The sequence below is a fragment of the Coturnix japonica genome, chromosome 21, assembly GCF_054131305.1.
Source record: "Coturnix japonica strain WE chromosome 21, WE-NBRP24, whole genome shotgun sequence".
In the NCBI taxonomy this organism is placed as follows: Eukaryota; Metazoa; Chordata; class Aves; order Galliformes; family Phasianidae; genus Coturnix; species Coturnix japonica.
This window is the reverse complement of record NC_140683.1, coordinates 3,388,126-3,403,700: the sequence shown is the minus strand read 5'-3', so window position 1 is coordinate 3,403,700 and position 15,575 is coordinate 3,388,126. Positions and strand designations below refer to the sequence as shown.

General features: G+C 59.0%; 2 protein-coding genes across 4 annotated transcripts in view; one reads left to right on the top strand and one right to left on the bottom strand.

The window, feature by feature from the left end:
- The window catches only part of NR6A1 (nuclear receptor subfamily 6 group A member 1), a 67,934-nt gene extending 61,424 nt beyond the window's left edge, over positions 1-6,510 (bottom strand). For all 3 annotated transcript variants that reach the window (XM_015879491.3, XM_015879492.3, XM_085521049.1), the window contains exon 1: positions 6,296-6,510. In XM_015879491.3, coding sequence (XP_015734977.1) covers positions 6,296-6,362 — 67 coding nt within the window. In that variant the 5' untranslated portion in view covers positions 6,363-6,510. The remainder of the gene's footprint in view (positions 1-6,295) is intronic.
- Positions 6,511-6,818: 308 nt separating this feature from the next.
- On the top strand, positions 6,819-12,863 carry OLFML2A (olfactomedin like 2A). The gene is made up of 8 exons (XM_015879495.2): positions 6,819-6,934; positions 9,809-10,069; positions 10,149-10,256; positions 10,418-10,603; positions 10,696-10,942; positions 11,031-11,249; positions 11,332-11,517; positions 11,633-12,863. Exons 1-8 carry the CDS (start codon positions 6,869-6,871, stop codon positions 12,232-12,234), a joined length of 1,875 nt encoding a protein of 624 aa, XP_015734981.2. The 5' UTR covers positions 6,819-6,868; the 3' UTR covers positions 12,235-12,863.
- The last annotated feature ends 2,712 nt before the right edge of the window (positions 12,864-15,575 follow it).

Below are 15,575 nucleotides of genomic sequence, written 5' to 3'. Positions count from 1 at the left end.
AGCTCCCAGTCTTCTCAATGGAAAAATCATTTTCAAGTGAGTTTAGGGTGCAATGACACTCTAAGGACAAATCTGAAGCTTTCATTCTAAATTAATTAAGTACAGGCACAGCAATCAACCAGTACTCCATTAAATCAAACAACAATCCATAAAACACCACAGCAGCTCCCATCAGCTTCCAACAGAAGTCAACCTTTCCCGTACTTAAGGCACCCCTACAGCATTTGCTGTACAGATGGCTCAAGGGGACTGCTCCATACAGCAGGTCATGCACAGCAGAACCAGGCCAGAGTGCCACCATGGCCACCTCCATCCCATCTCCACTCCCCTGGCAGCTGGCTCAGCAGCACCCGACACCTTCATGCTTGCAGACCAGAGTCATCTGAGTTCTCTCCTTGTGTTACATGGAAATTAAACACCCCATGAAATCAGAATAGGAGCACTCCCACCTCAGGAGCTCCACTGTCCACCACATTTCACAGATGGGCCACGTTCTGCTTGGCCAGCGTTGCAGCTCAAGGCTCGTCATTTGAGCACCAGCCTACCTCACCCCATCCAAACCCTGACCAAGCTTGGAAATACCTCATCCAACCAAAAGCATTAATCCTAGCATGACCTGACCCACACGGACTGAATGAGACAAGAGCAGCTTGAGCCCTGCCCTGGAGAAGGGTAAGATTTTAGGAGGCTTTTTTTAGAGCATCTATACCATATACCATGTGGCTACAAGAAATTCAAGTATTCTTGCTTACTCTGTAGCACTGCATCACTTTCTGGGCATTATATCCTTACTGACAAATAGGATAACATTTTGTAGATGAAATAAAACAAATAAGGAATCCTAATCACAGCTCAATGCAAAAGGCAACAGCTCAAAAACAACATGAAGAATTTCAATATTATTTTAGAGTTAACTGCTTAAAAGAAAATGTTCCAAAGCAGTTAAGCATGAGCACACCGCCCTGCTCTCCTTGGTTATTTCCACATACATCCCACTTGTACATTTGTTTTCAATGAGGGATGTGTGCAACCAGCCTGCAGCCAGCTGTGCTCCCAATACCTCCCAGCCTCACCCAAGGCCACCATTCCATGTTCTGCAGCACAGCACACCATTGTACCTAACCTCTTCCGCAATGAAGAAAAGCCATAAATTTACTTTGAGACAGCTTTAGATTCAAGGTCATTTCAAAGCTTTTAATTACTAACCAGAATCTCATCCCCAGCACTGCGAGCAGCTGGCCACGCTGTCACCAGCCACAACCCACAAGCACTACACTGAGCCCAGCCACGTGGAGCTGGGTCTGGCTGCTCTTGCCACCCAGCACCTGAAGGCATCAGTGATGGGCACAGGCCCAGGAGCTGCTCTGCCCAACAGCCAGCCTGGAACACACCATGGTGTGCATTAAGCACCGGGGTTTCTCACAGAGTTAAAGCCCAGAGTATTTCTGAGTGAAACACTTCTGAATTGAGGGTCAGAAACGCTCTGCAGCAGAGAGGGCACAAAGGAACAGCACTTGTCCTTGGGGCTGGCACTAGGAGGGCATGCTGCCCTATGGCCAGCCCAGAGCCCTCCTGCACCCATAGCAAGCACCCAGCATGATGGGATGGAGTGCTGGTGTTATCACAACACTCCTGTCACAATTCGGTCATTATTAAAACAGAAGGAGGAAAACAGCCTGAGCAGCCAAAGGCACCAGGCCGCAGCCCTGCAGAGCTGAGCATGGCCACCAGCAGCCCCCTCCCACCACCATCCCACTGCCAATAACTGTAACTAACTGCACAGCCTTTCATAGAGACAGAGTCATAAACAACTTGCTTGTTTCAATCTACAGCAACTTACTAAAAAATAAGAACTCAAATAACCCCCGTCTACTGGCTATAATAAAAATATACGTAGACATAAGGCTCTATGTAAAATTACAGAAGTTTTTAAGACAAAATAGGATGAGCATCCAGAGGCATTCCCTGCCCAGGACCAGTGAGTGCAGACAACACCATCACTGTGCCGATACAAAGGCGCACCGATAGGGCTGGGGGTCCCACTTCCCACCCCAGGTGATTGATCATGCTCTACCCCTTAGAAGGGCTGATTGGTTTCCTGGTGCCAGGAAAATGATTGATGAACGTTTCAAGCCATGGGCCTCCCTTCCTGCTGGGTGCCCTTTTCTCATGTCTCCAGCAGGCCTGGGGAGCTCTTTCAAGACTAGGAAGTGTCATTTTTATGGATATCACCCTGTGGTAGGGACAGTTGGCTGAGGAGAGCCATACGTGAACGAAGATGAAGCAGTAAGGGTCAGCTCATGTGTTTGGATGACAAGGCAGTAGAGCATGCATCAGATAAGTTGGAAAATGCAAGGAGGCAAAGACAAGCAGCACAGAGACAACAAGCACAGCTGGATGCACCAAACTACCATACTCAGATCACTGCTGCAAGGCAGGAACACGAGCTCACACAGCCCTGCACTCAGCAGATGATTCCTCACTTCTCTCCAGTTTTACAGGCCAAGGCAATGCCTCCCCCCCACCACAGGCCCATGGGAAGTTCTGGTGGGAGACTGGGCTTCAGCTCTTTTTAGACACACAAACTCTTACAAACCCAACCTTAACACTTGCACGCATGACCTCACAGGAAAGGCACTGCTCTGCTGCTGGTCATAGAACTGCTCAGGGTGTATAATCTTACAGCAAAAGTGCACGTAACACACAGTAACAACATACTCTGATCAGTTTTTAATATGCACTGCCAAACAAAAAAGTCCCAGCTGTGAGAAAAGAGAAGACCTGTGGAAGAACAGGCAGCATTTGGCAGGACTGCCACGGACCTGAAGTCCTCCGCTTTGTTACTACACCATGACAGGCATCCTTCAAAAGCTGCAGAATTCCATGTTACATTTCCATGGGATTTTAAAGTTCCCATTGAGTTTCAGCAGGAAGAGATATTCCAAGGCAAGGGCACCGCAGCAGTGCACAGGCAGCCACGTATTACAGCTCAGGTGAGTTTTTAGCTTTTTTCTGATGCACAGGAGGGAAATAAAGAACAGCTTTTTTTTTAAGCTTCAAATAGACAGGAACGGCTCCAAGCAGCAGCACCCACACAAACAGTCACTGATGAGGCAATGGGAGGCAGAACAACCCCTGCAGTGTCTGAAGGACGTGGGGTCCATCCACCCTCACGCAGCCACCTTATCATGGGGCTGGAGCAGCATTAAGGCACTGCAGATACGTACTGCTTCCAAGATAATTATTGGTAATCATTTACCAATGCAGAATTTCATTGAAGCTGTCCTACTGGCAGCGCGTTTACTCCAAGAAAACAGCTTGTACTGAACCATGTAACCATCTCCATCAACGTCAAATCTGAAAGTTTTTTGTTTTTTTTTTTTAATGTGGTAATTAGAACTGTAATAATTAAGACTTAAGCTAAAGCTCAAAGGGTGCTCTTGTCCCCCAACTTCCCTTTCTCAATTAACTCCGCAATGTGATAACCAACGTGGCTTAAAGGCTCAAAAAAAAATAAAAGGAAGGATCAAAAGGCCACTTTAATACAGCTGGAGGGAAAGAATGCACCGCAGCTCACCAGCAGCCATCTGATGAGATCCGGGGCCAATTCTTTATGTAAATGACTTCATTAGAATTACCAGATTACACTGCTGAAGGCTTTATTTAAATAGACGGTTTATCAACAGGATAAACTGTGCTCTCATTCTCAGAGAATGCAGCCTAAATGCGTTTGTTCTTAGTCACCGCCATGTAAGAGTTGAATAGTAATTTAGTGAACCTCTTCCTCATCCCCCTGCTGAATAAAGCTATCAGAAGTGACCTGCTGGAAACTGCAGCAGGGCTGACACCGCTCCCCAGCAGCAGGAGGGGGGCTGTCCTGAACGGGAGAGTCCCTCCTGTCCTACAGCACAGCACCTCTACAGCACATCATAACCAAATAAGAGCACTATTATGGCAGTGTCACACCACCTGCCAAACGCTCATCGGTGGTCACAAAGACATGCATGGAGCCTTTCCTGATTAATGATCTACAGAAGCCATCAATACCGAATTCCAACTTCACACCAAGAGGCTTTTTCCCATCTCACCATCAAACCAAAATGGAGGAATTGGCTCTTCCTCAGTTGCAGACCTCATTCCTCCCTGTGAGCTCAGAACTGCACTGTTTGTCGCTGCGGAGTGAGATCCATCCCCCCCACACAAACCAGCTCTGCACCCAACTCACACTGTAACTCCTCCAGGACTCAATCTGACTTTGGCAGCGATGCCGTTCCACCACTCCATTTGTTTTTCTTCCTAAAGCTTCAAAGAAATGTTTACAGCAAGTCAGCTACAACCCAGCGATATCCACCAAGCAGCCTTTGTTAGGCAAAGGCTTATCTCATCAGATGCAAAGCAACCAAGCAGAAAGAGCCACTAAAACCATCAGTAACATTTCTAAGAGAGCTGCTGGAAAGGAAAGGATGCGAGCAGTACTTCTCTTAGAGCACAGCACAGCTCTGTGGACCCTTCTCTCTGCCACAAGGCTCACTTGAGTGGAGACCTGCCTGACTCTAAGGAACCTGAGGAGCTCTGCTGCTTTCCCAGCACATCCACCCTACAGCACTGCCCGCACAGCAAAGTGAGCATTGCCTCAATTGCAGACAGCTGCTCTGCTGCTGCTCCCACCGAACAGAACATCTTTGATGCTACTCGGGTTATTTTCAGGTTTCATTCACAGAAGAAAAACATACCAAATAAAAGCACAGACAAAGTGGTCTCCAGAAGGGACCCTGCTGAGAAGGAATCGTGTCTGCTGCAGGAGAAATCAGTGCCCTCATGAACTGATTTGGAAAACTAATGTATTTCACCCAGCACCATGTGCAGCATTACAGAGAGTGTCTGTTACACGCTGAGGGAAATCCCCCCCAGAAGGTGAGAGCGCCCAAAACGCCTCTCGGACATCAAGGCAGTAAGTGCTGCCATAGAGCCACACTGCTGCATTTCAAAGCAATGCTGGGGTTCCCCCCCACCGCCGGCAGCGCAGCCCGGCAGCCCGCTCAGGGTTAACCGGGAGCCACGTGCAGAGCTTAAGTTCATTAATGGGTTTTAACAGAGCCACCGCTAATGTAACCTACTTTTATACACGATGCCATAAAGTTTAATTGTTTTCTTGAAGAGCGAGCACAGATACCGGCACTTCGAGGTACCAGAAGGGCTAAGAACCTTTGTTAGGTGGGGAAACGCTCCCAGCCCGATCCCTCGTTGCCATTTGGGGGCATTTTCCGAGCCAGCAAAGCAGCGATCCCACCGCCCCGCTGCAGCCGGCCGGGCAGGGGCTGAAGGTCGCACGGTGGCTCCACACCGCGTCAGCACTGCGCGATTTTGGAGGCTCAGAAGCACGGGGGGGGGGGGTTACATCACCCACGGAGCTGCAGGTACCGGCAGCAACACACGCACCGGGCAGCTGGAAACCAGCGGGAGCAAACAAAAGGGATCCCGGTCCCACATCTCTCCGGGGAAAAGCGAGAGCAGGCGAACTGCTCGAGCTGCTGAACGAGGCACCGCAGCGGCAACAGCTCCCAGAGCAAGGCAGAAAGTTCGAAAGGAAAGGTGCAATTCCTCTCATGCAAACGAACATCTAAATAAAGGAGATAACACGTAACCAGCAACTCCGCGCCCGGAGTCACGGCCACGGGGGACATTCGTGGGTGGTCACAGAAATGCCCATCTCTGCACCGGGTGCATCGGGGCAGCGCTCGCAGGCAGCAAACGCCGCAGCGCCCGATAAGGAGCCCCTTTTGTTTGAGAGAATCCTTTGTAGAGAAAAGGGCCCGAAGATGGTAAAATGCAACCGTAAGCCATAAAAATTGGCAGGGACATTCAAGTGCAGATGCGGCAGCTGCATACTGGAAGTGTAAAAGGGCCCAAATGGTGCCTGCAGCGCGGCCCGGAGCGCGGGGGCGGCCCCGGGAGCGGAGCGGGGCACTCACCGCCCCCCGGAGCGCCGCGCTCCCCATGGCCGCGCCGGTTCCCGCCCGCGGCGCTCGGGGCCGGGGCAGCGCCCGGGGCACAAAGCGCGGGGCCGGGAGGGGGCAGCGCGGCCGCGGCCTTTGTTGTGCCCCCGCCGGACCCCGCGCCCCCACCCGCCGCCACGGGACCCGGTCCGGGACCGCAACGTGACACCGCGCCCCGCACCGCCTCGAGTCCCCGCGGTACGGCCCGGCCCGGCCCGCGCACCGAGTCCCCCCCCGCACACTCCCCGGCCCGGCGGCCCCGCAGCGCGCCCGGCCCCGCGCCCCGCTCTCACGCTCACCGTTGCGGGCCGGTCCTTTGGCGGCGCCGCGCGGCTCCGGGAGCTCGGCGGGCGGCTCCAGCTCCATGGCGGCGCCGGGGCCGGGGCGCGGCGGCTCTCAGGGGCCCCGGCGGCCGCGCTGCCCCATGGCCGCTCCGGGCGCTGCTGACAGCCCCGAGCCGCCGCTGCGGGCGCCGCGCACGGGCCGTGCCGGGCCGCCCCGCCTCCCGCGAGGAACGCCGGGAAGCGTAGTCCGCCCGCAGCGCCGGGGAACAGCGGGGAGCGACGCTCCGCCCCATGGCCGCCCCGCCCCCACCGGGACTCGGCCCCGCCCACCGACCCGCCCCGTCCCACGCGAGGCCGCGCGGCGCCAGGGGGCGGCCGGGATCGGGGCGGGGCGGGGCGGGGCTGCGGGGCGGGGCCGGGAGGGGCAGACGCGGGCGGCGCGAAGCTGTCCGGCCCCGGGGCGGGTGTCGGTCCCTCCGACGGGCAGAACGGAGCGCGGCTCGGGGCCGGGGCGGGGCGGGGCGGCTCCTCCCCGCGCGGGCCGGGCGGTGCGGGCCCTCGGTGCGGGCGCTCGGCGCCGCTCTCGCCATGCGGGCGCTGCTGCTCCCGGCGCTGCTGCTGCCGGTGTTGGCCGCGGTGCGCGGCGCCGTCACGGTAAGGAGCGGACGGGACGGAGCGGACGGGAGCGGGGTGGGAGCGCGGGGCTCAGGTGCGGGGCTCAGGTGCGGGGCTCAGGTGCGGGGCTCAGGTGCGCGGCGCGGGCGGAGCCCCGGGAGCCGTCGGGCGGGGGTCGACGCCGCGAGCGGAGCCCGAGTGGGAGCGCCCCGTGCGCTGCTCGTGAGGCTGAGTGCGGCATCGGCTGCGCGGGGCGGGGCGGCTCCCCACGCACAACTCGGGGGCTCTGAGCCCCGCACGCCGCGCGCCCCGCAGCCGCCTCCTTCCCAGCTCCGCGCGTCGGGTCGGGCCGCGTTGTGCCGAGCGGCCGAGGACGGAGCACGGCGGGGTTCCCCCGCGGAGCCGCTCGTCGCACACACCCCCCAGCAGAAATCGCATCGCGGCGGACGCTGCCCGGCGCTCGCTGCCGAAGGTCCCTGTTTCCCCATACGGCACGAATTCAGCGCTCGTGTGAGCGCTTTTGCGTAGGTCCCAGAAACGCGAGCGGCTCTGGGAACGTTCCTCGGCTCACGGCGCGGGGAAGCGGGGCTGCGGCCGCCCCACGGAACCGCCGGGTGTCCGCTCGGAGCCGCTGATGTTTCTGACACCGAACTCCGCAGTGAGAGGACCTTTTTTCAAGACTTCCTTGTTTATAACCTTTCATGTATAAATAGAACATACGGTTCCTGTTTAAGGAAGCTGTTGAGCGGGCAGAACGGGGATTAATGTTACCGCCCGTGCAATGGGAGCTCCCTTGTTGCCTGGCTTTAGGAGCCAGTGTCGCTTCCCACCTCGGTTTGCTCAACCCCGCGGGCAGCGCAAACAACGCACAGCGGTGCTACGGCACTTTGCACGCCCCACCTAAGCGTGACGCTGAGCCCCGATCCTCCCCAGAGCAGTGCTGCCAAGAAGCGATGGGAGGGAAATGGCACGGCCTGCTCTGCTCCCACGGGAAGCTGCCATCGGCTGGAAGGTGCACGACCGCGAGAGCTGGGGCTGCTGCGCTCAGTTTTGGGATGCCGCTGCGCATGTGGATTTCTGCACGGGCTGAGCCAGCAGCAGGGTTCCCTGTCTGGGAGGGCTGTGCTGCTGGCTCAGCCCACGCAGAGATGGAGGGATGAAGCTCGCAGCTCTCCCTCCTGTTTGCACAAGTGCTGACACGGCCATGGGGAGGTCAGCGGGGCTTGGAGCTGCAGTGTTTGCTAAGGGGATCCGCTCCCTGCCCACATCCCCTCGCTGCCCGGGGCGCCCTGCCGAGAGGTTGACGAGATCCTGTTCCATTTGCAGCGCTGCCAGCAGCCCGACGGTTTCCTCCTAGCTGCCGAATCCTTCTTTTCCCTATGAAAAGAAATGCAAAACAGAGGGGGGCTTCGCTGCCACCTCAGGAAGGAGAGTCTCCCGCTAGTGGTGTGGCCAAGGGAGCAGTGCTGGTCACTGTTCTCAGCCACCACTGGGTCGGGAAGGCACAGTGCTGGCAGAAATGCAGCGGCAATGCCCTTTCCCACGCCACATTGCACTCCTGTGTGTGGAGGATGGGACAACAAGAGTTAAAGCCATGTCCCAGCCCTGCCACCGGGTGTTCCCAGAGTGAGTCACACTGATCCCATGGCCTCAGGGTCCTCATGCTCCCAGAGGTTCTGACACTGCCTTCCCCACACCATACCAGGACTTGCCCCTGCCCATGGGCTGCAGGGGTGGGCTGAGCTCAGTGCAGACCTTGGCCAACCCAGCTAGGTGCCCACCTGGCCCAACCCCAGAGTCCCAGCAGACACCCATCACCCGGGGTTTGTTCTTTCCTGAGCCCCAGAGCAGCACTGAAGGGCTCACCAGGACACAAGCAGGAGAAGTGGCGGTGGAAGCGATCTTTGTGCCCATGACTGCAGGCACTCCCCCTCCCCACTGGAGCTGTGTTTGGGGAGCACTGTCCCTGCCACTGTCCTACTGCCCCAGAGTGTTTCCAGGACGGGTTCCTGAGAGGAGGTCCTGCTACCTGCTCACCCCCAGGGAAGTGTGTACCCTTTGGGCAGCCAGCAGCACAGCCAGCAGCACGGCCTGCAGCACACACAAACCACTTTTTCCAAGCCAATGTCTCAGCCAAAACCAGCGTGGACACAGTTTTTTTCACATGGATGGGTGTGAGAGGGAACAGGCAGCCCTCTCTGCTCCACTGGCGTCACTCTGCTGTGGTGCTGGCCCAGGGTGGGGAAATCTCAGCTGCAGCTGCTGCGCTGCAGCTCACAGCCCTGCTCACAGCATGTGGCGAGCAGTGCAGGACAGGAGCAAGTGGTGTTCCCCATTCCAAACCCACAGTGCAGCCACCTCCGCACTGGGTGACGCACAGCATCACTGAGCCCTCATGCTGGGAGCATTGTTCCCAAGCATGGCTGGGGAGAGAGCAGCTCCTTATCTGGAAAAGGCAGCTAACAGCACCCCAGGCTCGCTAGCGTGCATCAGGGCCTTGTGTGGGAACAAGGGAGCCCTTGATGCGCCGTGGGCCATGGGGGACCCCATCCGCAGAGCTGAGCTCACCCCAGGGCGGCTGCAGCTCAGCGTGAACAATCGGCTCTGTGTGGGGTGTGAGCTCCATGGCCCCCCCGGCCATGCTACAGCATGTGAGGACAGAGCTGCATGCCTGGGGCTGGCCAGCAGCTGGGAGATGGCAGCAAGAGTGGACACCCTGTTCCTAGGCACACGGTGTTCTGTGTGGGCAAGGGGCTCTGGGCTTTGTCACTGTCACTCGGGTGGAGGGCAGGGATGGAGCAGCCTGGGTTGGACCATGGCCTGCTGCCAGGAGCCTCTGGGGAGGGACGTGCAGTGCAAGGGGCCCAGCAGTGGCTGTTGGCCCCACGGGATCCCCCCACTGCATCCACCCAGGCGCTGGGAGAGGACCAGGTGCAGATGACCTCAGAGGGCTCCGACTGCCGCTGCAAGTGCATCCTGCGGCCACTCAGCAAGGACGCCTGCAGCCGCGTCAGGAATGGCAGCGCACGCGTGGAGGACTTCTACACAGTGGAGACGGTGAGCTCGGGGGTTGACTGCAAGTGCTCCTGCACCGCACCGCCCTCCTCGCTCAACCCCTGCGAGAACGAGTGGAAGATGGAGAAGCTGAAGAAGCAGGCACCCGAGCTCTTCAAGGTAGCTCCCAGCCCCAGGGCACCACAGCCATGGGTTGGGGCCCTGTGCTCCCCACCCCAGTCTGGCTCTCCCCCTACAGCTGCAGTCTATGGTGGACCTCCTGGAGGGAACGCTGTACAGCATGGACCTGATGAAGGTGCACTCCTACATCAGTAAGGTGGTGGCCCAGATGAACACGCTGGAGGAGGTGAACACCTTCCCCACTGTGTGCCTGCACCCAGCCCCGCAGCACCACAATCTGTGGCCAGGTGTCACTTGAGTGCTCGGGTTCTCTGGGGATGCTGTGGGCTCCTCTGTGGAACTTCACACCTCTTTTCCATCTCCTCTCCCTCTCTGTTTCTCTCCTAGACCATCAAGACCAACCTGAGCCGGGACAACAACATCATGAAGGAGAGCGTCCTGCACCTGGCCGACCAGATGAAGCGCTATGAGAACTACTCTGACATCATGATCAGTATCAAGAAGGAGATCTCCAACCTGGGCTATCAGCTGCTGCAGAAAGACGCTGCTGCCGCTCCCGACAGCAAGGCACAGGTACCCCCAGCCCCGCCATGCCGCAGGCTGGCAGCAGTGCCCACAGCTCCATGGTGGGGAGGGGTTGGAGGGCTCTGACCAGGCTCCCCCAGGACACGGCAGGTGGCCGTGGGAAGGAGGCTGCACGGTTCCCTGCTGTCCGCAAGGCACTGCCTGCCCGCACACCCAAGGAGAAACCACTAAAGCCTGAGAAGCCCAAGAAGGAAAACGCCAAAAGAGGGGGCCTGCAGCCCACGGCCAAGCCCAAGTTGCCTGCTCAGCAGCAGACCGTGGTGCGGGGCATCACCTACTACAAGGCCGGGCAGGTGGAGGAGGGGCAGAGGGCAGCCAGCAGCCGTGGTGAGTGCTCAGGGTGGGGTTGTGGGGCTGTGGGCACCATCCCATGGCTCCCCAAGGCCAGTGCTGACCCCACCACGTGTCCACACAGAAAACCCATCCAGGGCCGTGGCAGTGCCCGAGTGGCAGGAGGAGCGGAGCCTCGCAGACACCCCAGCTCAGCCCGGCACACGTGCAGAGCCCCTAGTGCCCCACACCACAGCTGCACCCAGCACTGCCCCAGCCCCACGCACTGCTGCCCACAGCCCCCCTGGCACTGCCCTCAAGGATGGGGCTGTCAGCACTGGGGGCCCTGAAGCGCCCAACAGAGGTGGGTAAAGGTGGGTGGTGTGGGCAGTTCCAAACAATCCCGGGCAGCACTGAGCCTTCCTCCCCTCCTCCTCCCTCCGCAGTGAAGGAGGTGGAGTGTGAAGGCACCATCCGCTCAGTGGACCCCCCCACGGAGCACCACAGCTATGGGCGCAATGAAGGGGCCTGGATGAAGGACCCGGCAGCCAAGGATGACCGCATCTACGTTACCAACTACTACTATGGCAATAGCCTGGTGGAGTTCAGGAGCCTGGAGAACTTCAAGCAGGGTGAGGGCTGGTGGTGGCACAGGGCCCCCAGGCTCTCTGTGCTCCCAGCACGGGGCATAGCTCTGTGCCTGGACTGTTGTCACCAGGAGCTCTGAACACCTCCTACCCCTCCCAGGCCGCTGGAGCAACCTCTACAAGCTGCCCTACAACTGGATTGGCACAGGGCACGTGGTGTACCGCGGTGCCTTCTACTACAACCGTGCCTTCACCAAGAACATCATCAAGTACGACCTGAAGGAGCGCTACGTGGCAGGCTGGGCGCTGCTGCATGATGTGGTGTATGAGGACACGACGCCCTGGAAGTGGAGGGGGCACTCAGACATCGACTTCGCAGTGGATGAGAGCGGGCTTTGGGTCATCTACCCCTCAGCGGATGATGACTACACGCAGCAGGAGGTGATCGTGTTGAGCCGCCTGGACCCTGGGGACCTGTCAGTGCGCAAGGAGACCACCTGGAGGACGGGGCTGAAGCGCAATGCTTATGGGAACTGCTTCATCATCTGTGGCATCCTGTACGCCGTGGACACCTCCAGCCAGAAGGAGGGCCAGATCTCCTATGCCTTCGACACGCACACGGACACCGAGGCAGAGCTGCGGCTGCCCTTCCTCAACGAGTACGCCTTCACCACACAGGTTGACTACAACCCCAAGGAGAAGGTGCTCTACGCCTGGGACAACGGCCACCAGATGACATACCGGCTGCACTTCGTGGTCTGAGTGCTGGCCGGGGTGCGGGAACAGCCCAGCTCCCTGAGAGCTCCCTCCACCCAGAAGCCCCACGCTGTGCTGCACGCTGGGGCTGGGCTGAGGGAGCCCCAGGGTGAAGGGACACCCCCATGACGTGGTGGCTGCTGGGGCTGCAGGGCTGCGTCCCATCTCTGGCGGCTCTGGAAGCCAGAGGAGCTCAGTCCTGTGTGTCCCCACGCCGGGCACCCACCCCAGCACCGAGCGGCTGCACCCAGCCTGGCCCCTCTCCTGCTGCAGCCCTGGGTGCTCTTGGCCCACCCAGGACCATGTCCTGCAGGGCAGGTGCAACTTGGGTGCCGACTCGCTGGGAGGAACAGCCACTGATTGCTATTTTAGAAGACATAATTAAGATGCCTTTGCTTTTGCAGCTCATTAGCTTGTTATTTAAATGCATTCACAGGATCTGTGCGCTGGCACAGAGCAGCGTTGGTGTGACGCTCTGCCCTGCCTGAACCCAGCACCAGGCTGGGATGGGCACATGGCCAGGGAGCTGCAGCCTTCGTGCTCCTCCCCAGGCAGGGCAAGCGCCCTGGATCGCTTGGCTTGGTTTCTGTCAATTTAGAAGTGAACAGTATTAAAAAGTAACAGATATAAAGCCACGTCGTCTGCCTGTGTTGTTCCTTCCAAAGCCAGGCTGGGCTGGCATCCGGCAGCTGTGCCATGGCTGCATCCCACAGCACTGAGCACCGGGAGCACAGCCTGGCTCATCCTGAGGAAAAAAAGAGGAGTTTGCTGTTTCCAGGTCGGAGCTGCAGCCTGAGAAGGAACATCTGGGAGCTGGATGGTGCCAGGAAATCCGCTCTCACTACAACCTGAGCTGAGAGAACAGCTGAGTGTGGGCACAGGAGGCCGCAGCTGCCCCAACCCACTGCAGAATTTGGCAAGTGAGACGCTGCCAGGGGGGCCCGGGGAGCAAAGGGGTGAGAGCAGCCCCGGGCAGAGCGCCCGTCCAGGGCACGGCTGCAGCTTCCTGCCGGGAACAGCCCCTTACGGCAGCCTGGCACTGTCCCGGGGCCGCAGGACGTTCTGCCCTGCTCTGTTTCTGCTCTGTTCCTGCCTGGAGCCCAACAGCCCGCAGTGCAGCGCGGTGCAGCGCATCCCCCCGCTCAGCCGCCAGTCCCCACCGCGGGAAAGGAGCCGGCTGACTGTTTTCCCCCTGGCTGGGTTCCTGCCAGGCTTTTATCTAACGATCCCCGGCAAATCCCTGTCCAAACAATACAGATTTCTGACATTTTTTTGCAGTAAAGTAAACTCCCAGCACATCTCTAATTCCAGGGCTTTGTTGTTCTTCCGCGGGGGCTGCCATTCTGCTCTGTGCTCTCTTGCTGCACGAATCCAGCGACGGGTTTGGAGTCGGGGCATCCCTCCATTCCGTCTGGGAAAGAAACCGGCAAAAACGAAGCACGGCCGCCCCGTGTCCCCGGCCGCAGCGCTCCCATGTGGGTACCCGCATGGCACCCGCAGCGCCTCCGTCCCGCAGCCAGGCAAGAGGAGGGAGCTGGGGCCCGAAGGGGCGGGGAGTGGGGAGTTCCCAGGGTGAGGTTAATGAGAACCGCGTGGCTGGAGGGCAGCGCTGGCTAATTGCAGCCGCGAGGACTCCTGCGAAGCGCCCCTCTGAGAGCACGCCCGGGCTGCCATTAACACCGGGATAACAAGGAACGCTGCGTGCGGATGCCGGACGTTCACTGAGAGCAGCCCTTCCCCAATGGCTGCGTGCCCCACCTGGGCACCACAGCCCGGTCCCATGGATCTACAGTTCGCTGCTGACCACCCCATCCCGGGGCTTTGCTCTGTGTGGGCGTTGCAAAGCACCCCCGCTGCCTGCCCCTCTCAGCAGTGAGCACCAGCACCAGCAGTGAGCAAAAACAAAGGGCCTTTGTCTCCCCGAGGGGTTGTTGTGATGTGTTCTTCAGGCTTCCCCGGCCACCCACCGCTCTGTCTCTTTTTCTCAACCTAAAGTCACCCCGATGTCTTTCTCTGTCATTATGTGCCATGCAGTCCCATGCAGCCGCAGCCACGGAGCCGCCTCTCGGCGCCTGCTCAGGGCTGGGACACCCGGCTCAGTGATGCCTGAAACCTCCCTGGGTGCTTCCAACACAACAGAGCTGGGCCAGACGCAGCTCTCCTGCCTCCAGCCTGCACAGTGTCACTTGTCCTCACGCTGCTGGCCAGGCAGGGTGAAGCAGGACAGATGCCACCAGGCAGGCTGCAGTGGGGACACGTGGCTGGGACAGGACGGGCTCCTGCTGTGCCAGACGCAGCTGACTTCCAGACATTCCTCCTGTGCGTGCCCAGCACCACCTCTGCTCATAACGTGATTAAGAGATTAAAATCCCTCTGCGTGGCAGCGAGCAGCAAATGAAGCTTGAGATGGGGACATGGCGGGACTGCAGGGCCTGAGGCCATGGTGACACAGCACCCGGGGAAGGGTGGCCAAGGCTGGGTAGGAGGTGGCTGCGTGCACGGCATCCTTTGCTCCACAAACACCCTCTGGTCAGCAGGGCACACACCAGTCCTGAGGGGGCTGGCAGGATGGGCAGTGCAAATAAACTCCAGTTCCCTTTAGCCCTCTCTGCTTTCTTCCCAGTTACTGGCTGGTCTGTGTGCAGGATGCAGAGCAGGGTGCCATGCTCAGCATGGGCCTCGTGCTCTCCCAGCTGGAGCCAGCCCTACTGCAGCTGCTGGAGGGTTGGTGCCTGCCTGGATCTGTAGTGCCAGGCACAACGGGACCCCTGGAGGGAATCAGCCCCATGCCAAGCAGCTCAGCCCTCATTCCAACTGCAGAGCCCCACGTCCACAGCTGCCATTTCCTGCTCTGCCAGCCATGCCGGCCCCGGGCCACACAAGGAAGGCTGCTCCTCCTCCTGCAGGGTGAAGAGCACACTCCCATGGCCACCTGCCATACACAGCCCCATAATGGGCATCGCTGGGAATCGTGCGGTCACAGTGCTGATGGGATCCACAGTGCTCAGTGAATTCCACAGAGGCAATCAGCCCTTCCCTCCCTTCTTACCTCTGGCCTGGGCTGCTGATCTGGGGAATGAGCAGTGCGTGTCAGGCAGCAGATGGGAGCATGCCCTGGTGCTGTGCCCACATTGCAAACGTGCTTTGAAGCCGGAGCCAGCTGCAGCAGTCTATTTTTATTGCCCTCCCTGACCCTTCTGTCCACACTGTCCCCGCTACGTGAGGGTCTGAGCTCACTCACGGGGAGAGCTTCCCATTGCACCTTGTGGGCACATCCGTACGGCACCCACAGCCCTCGGGAGCCGTCCTGCCTTCCTCTCCCGCCTCGCCCACCCCGCACCGTGGGC

Bases quoted from the DNA above. Each gene is read 5' to 3' on its own strand.
- OLFML2A (XM_015879495.2), top strand. From the start codon at position 6,869: ATGCGGGCGCTGCTGCTCCCGGCGCTGCTGCTGCCGGTGTTGGCCGCG. The intron at 10,604-10,695 runs GTACCCCCAGCC...AGGCTCCCCCAG, and splicing joins CTCCCGACAGCAAGGCACAG to GACACGGCAGGTGGCCGTGG. The intron at 11,518-11,632 runs GTGAGGGCTGGT...TACCCCTCCCAG, and splicing joins CCTGGAGAACTTCAAGCAGG to GCCGCTGGAGCAACCTCTAC.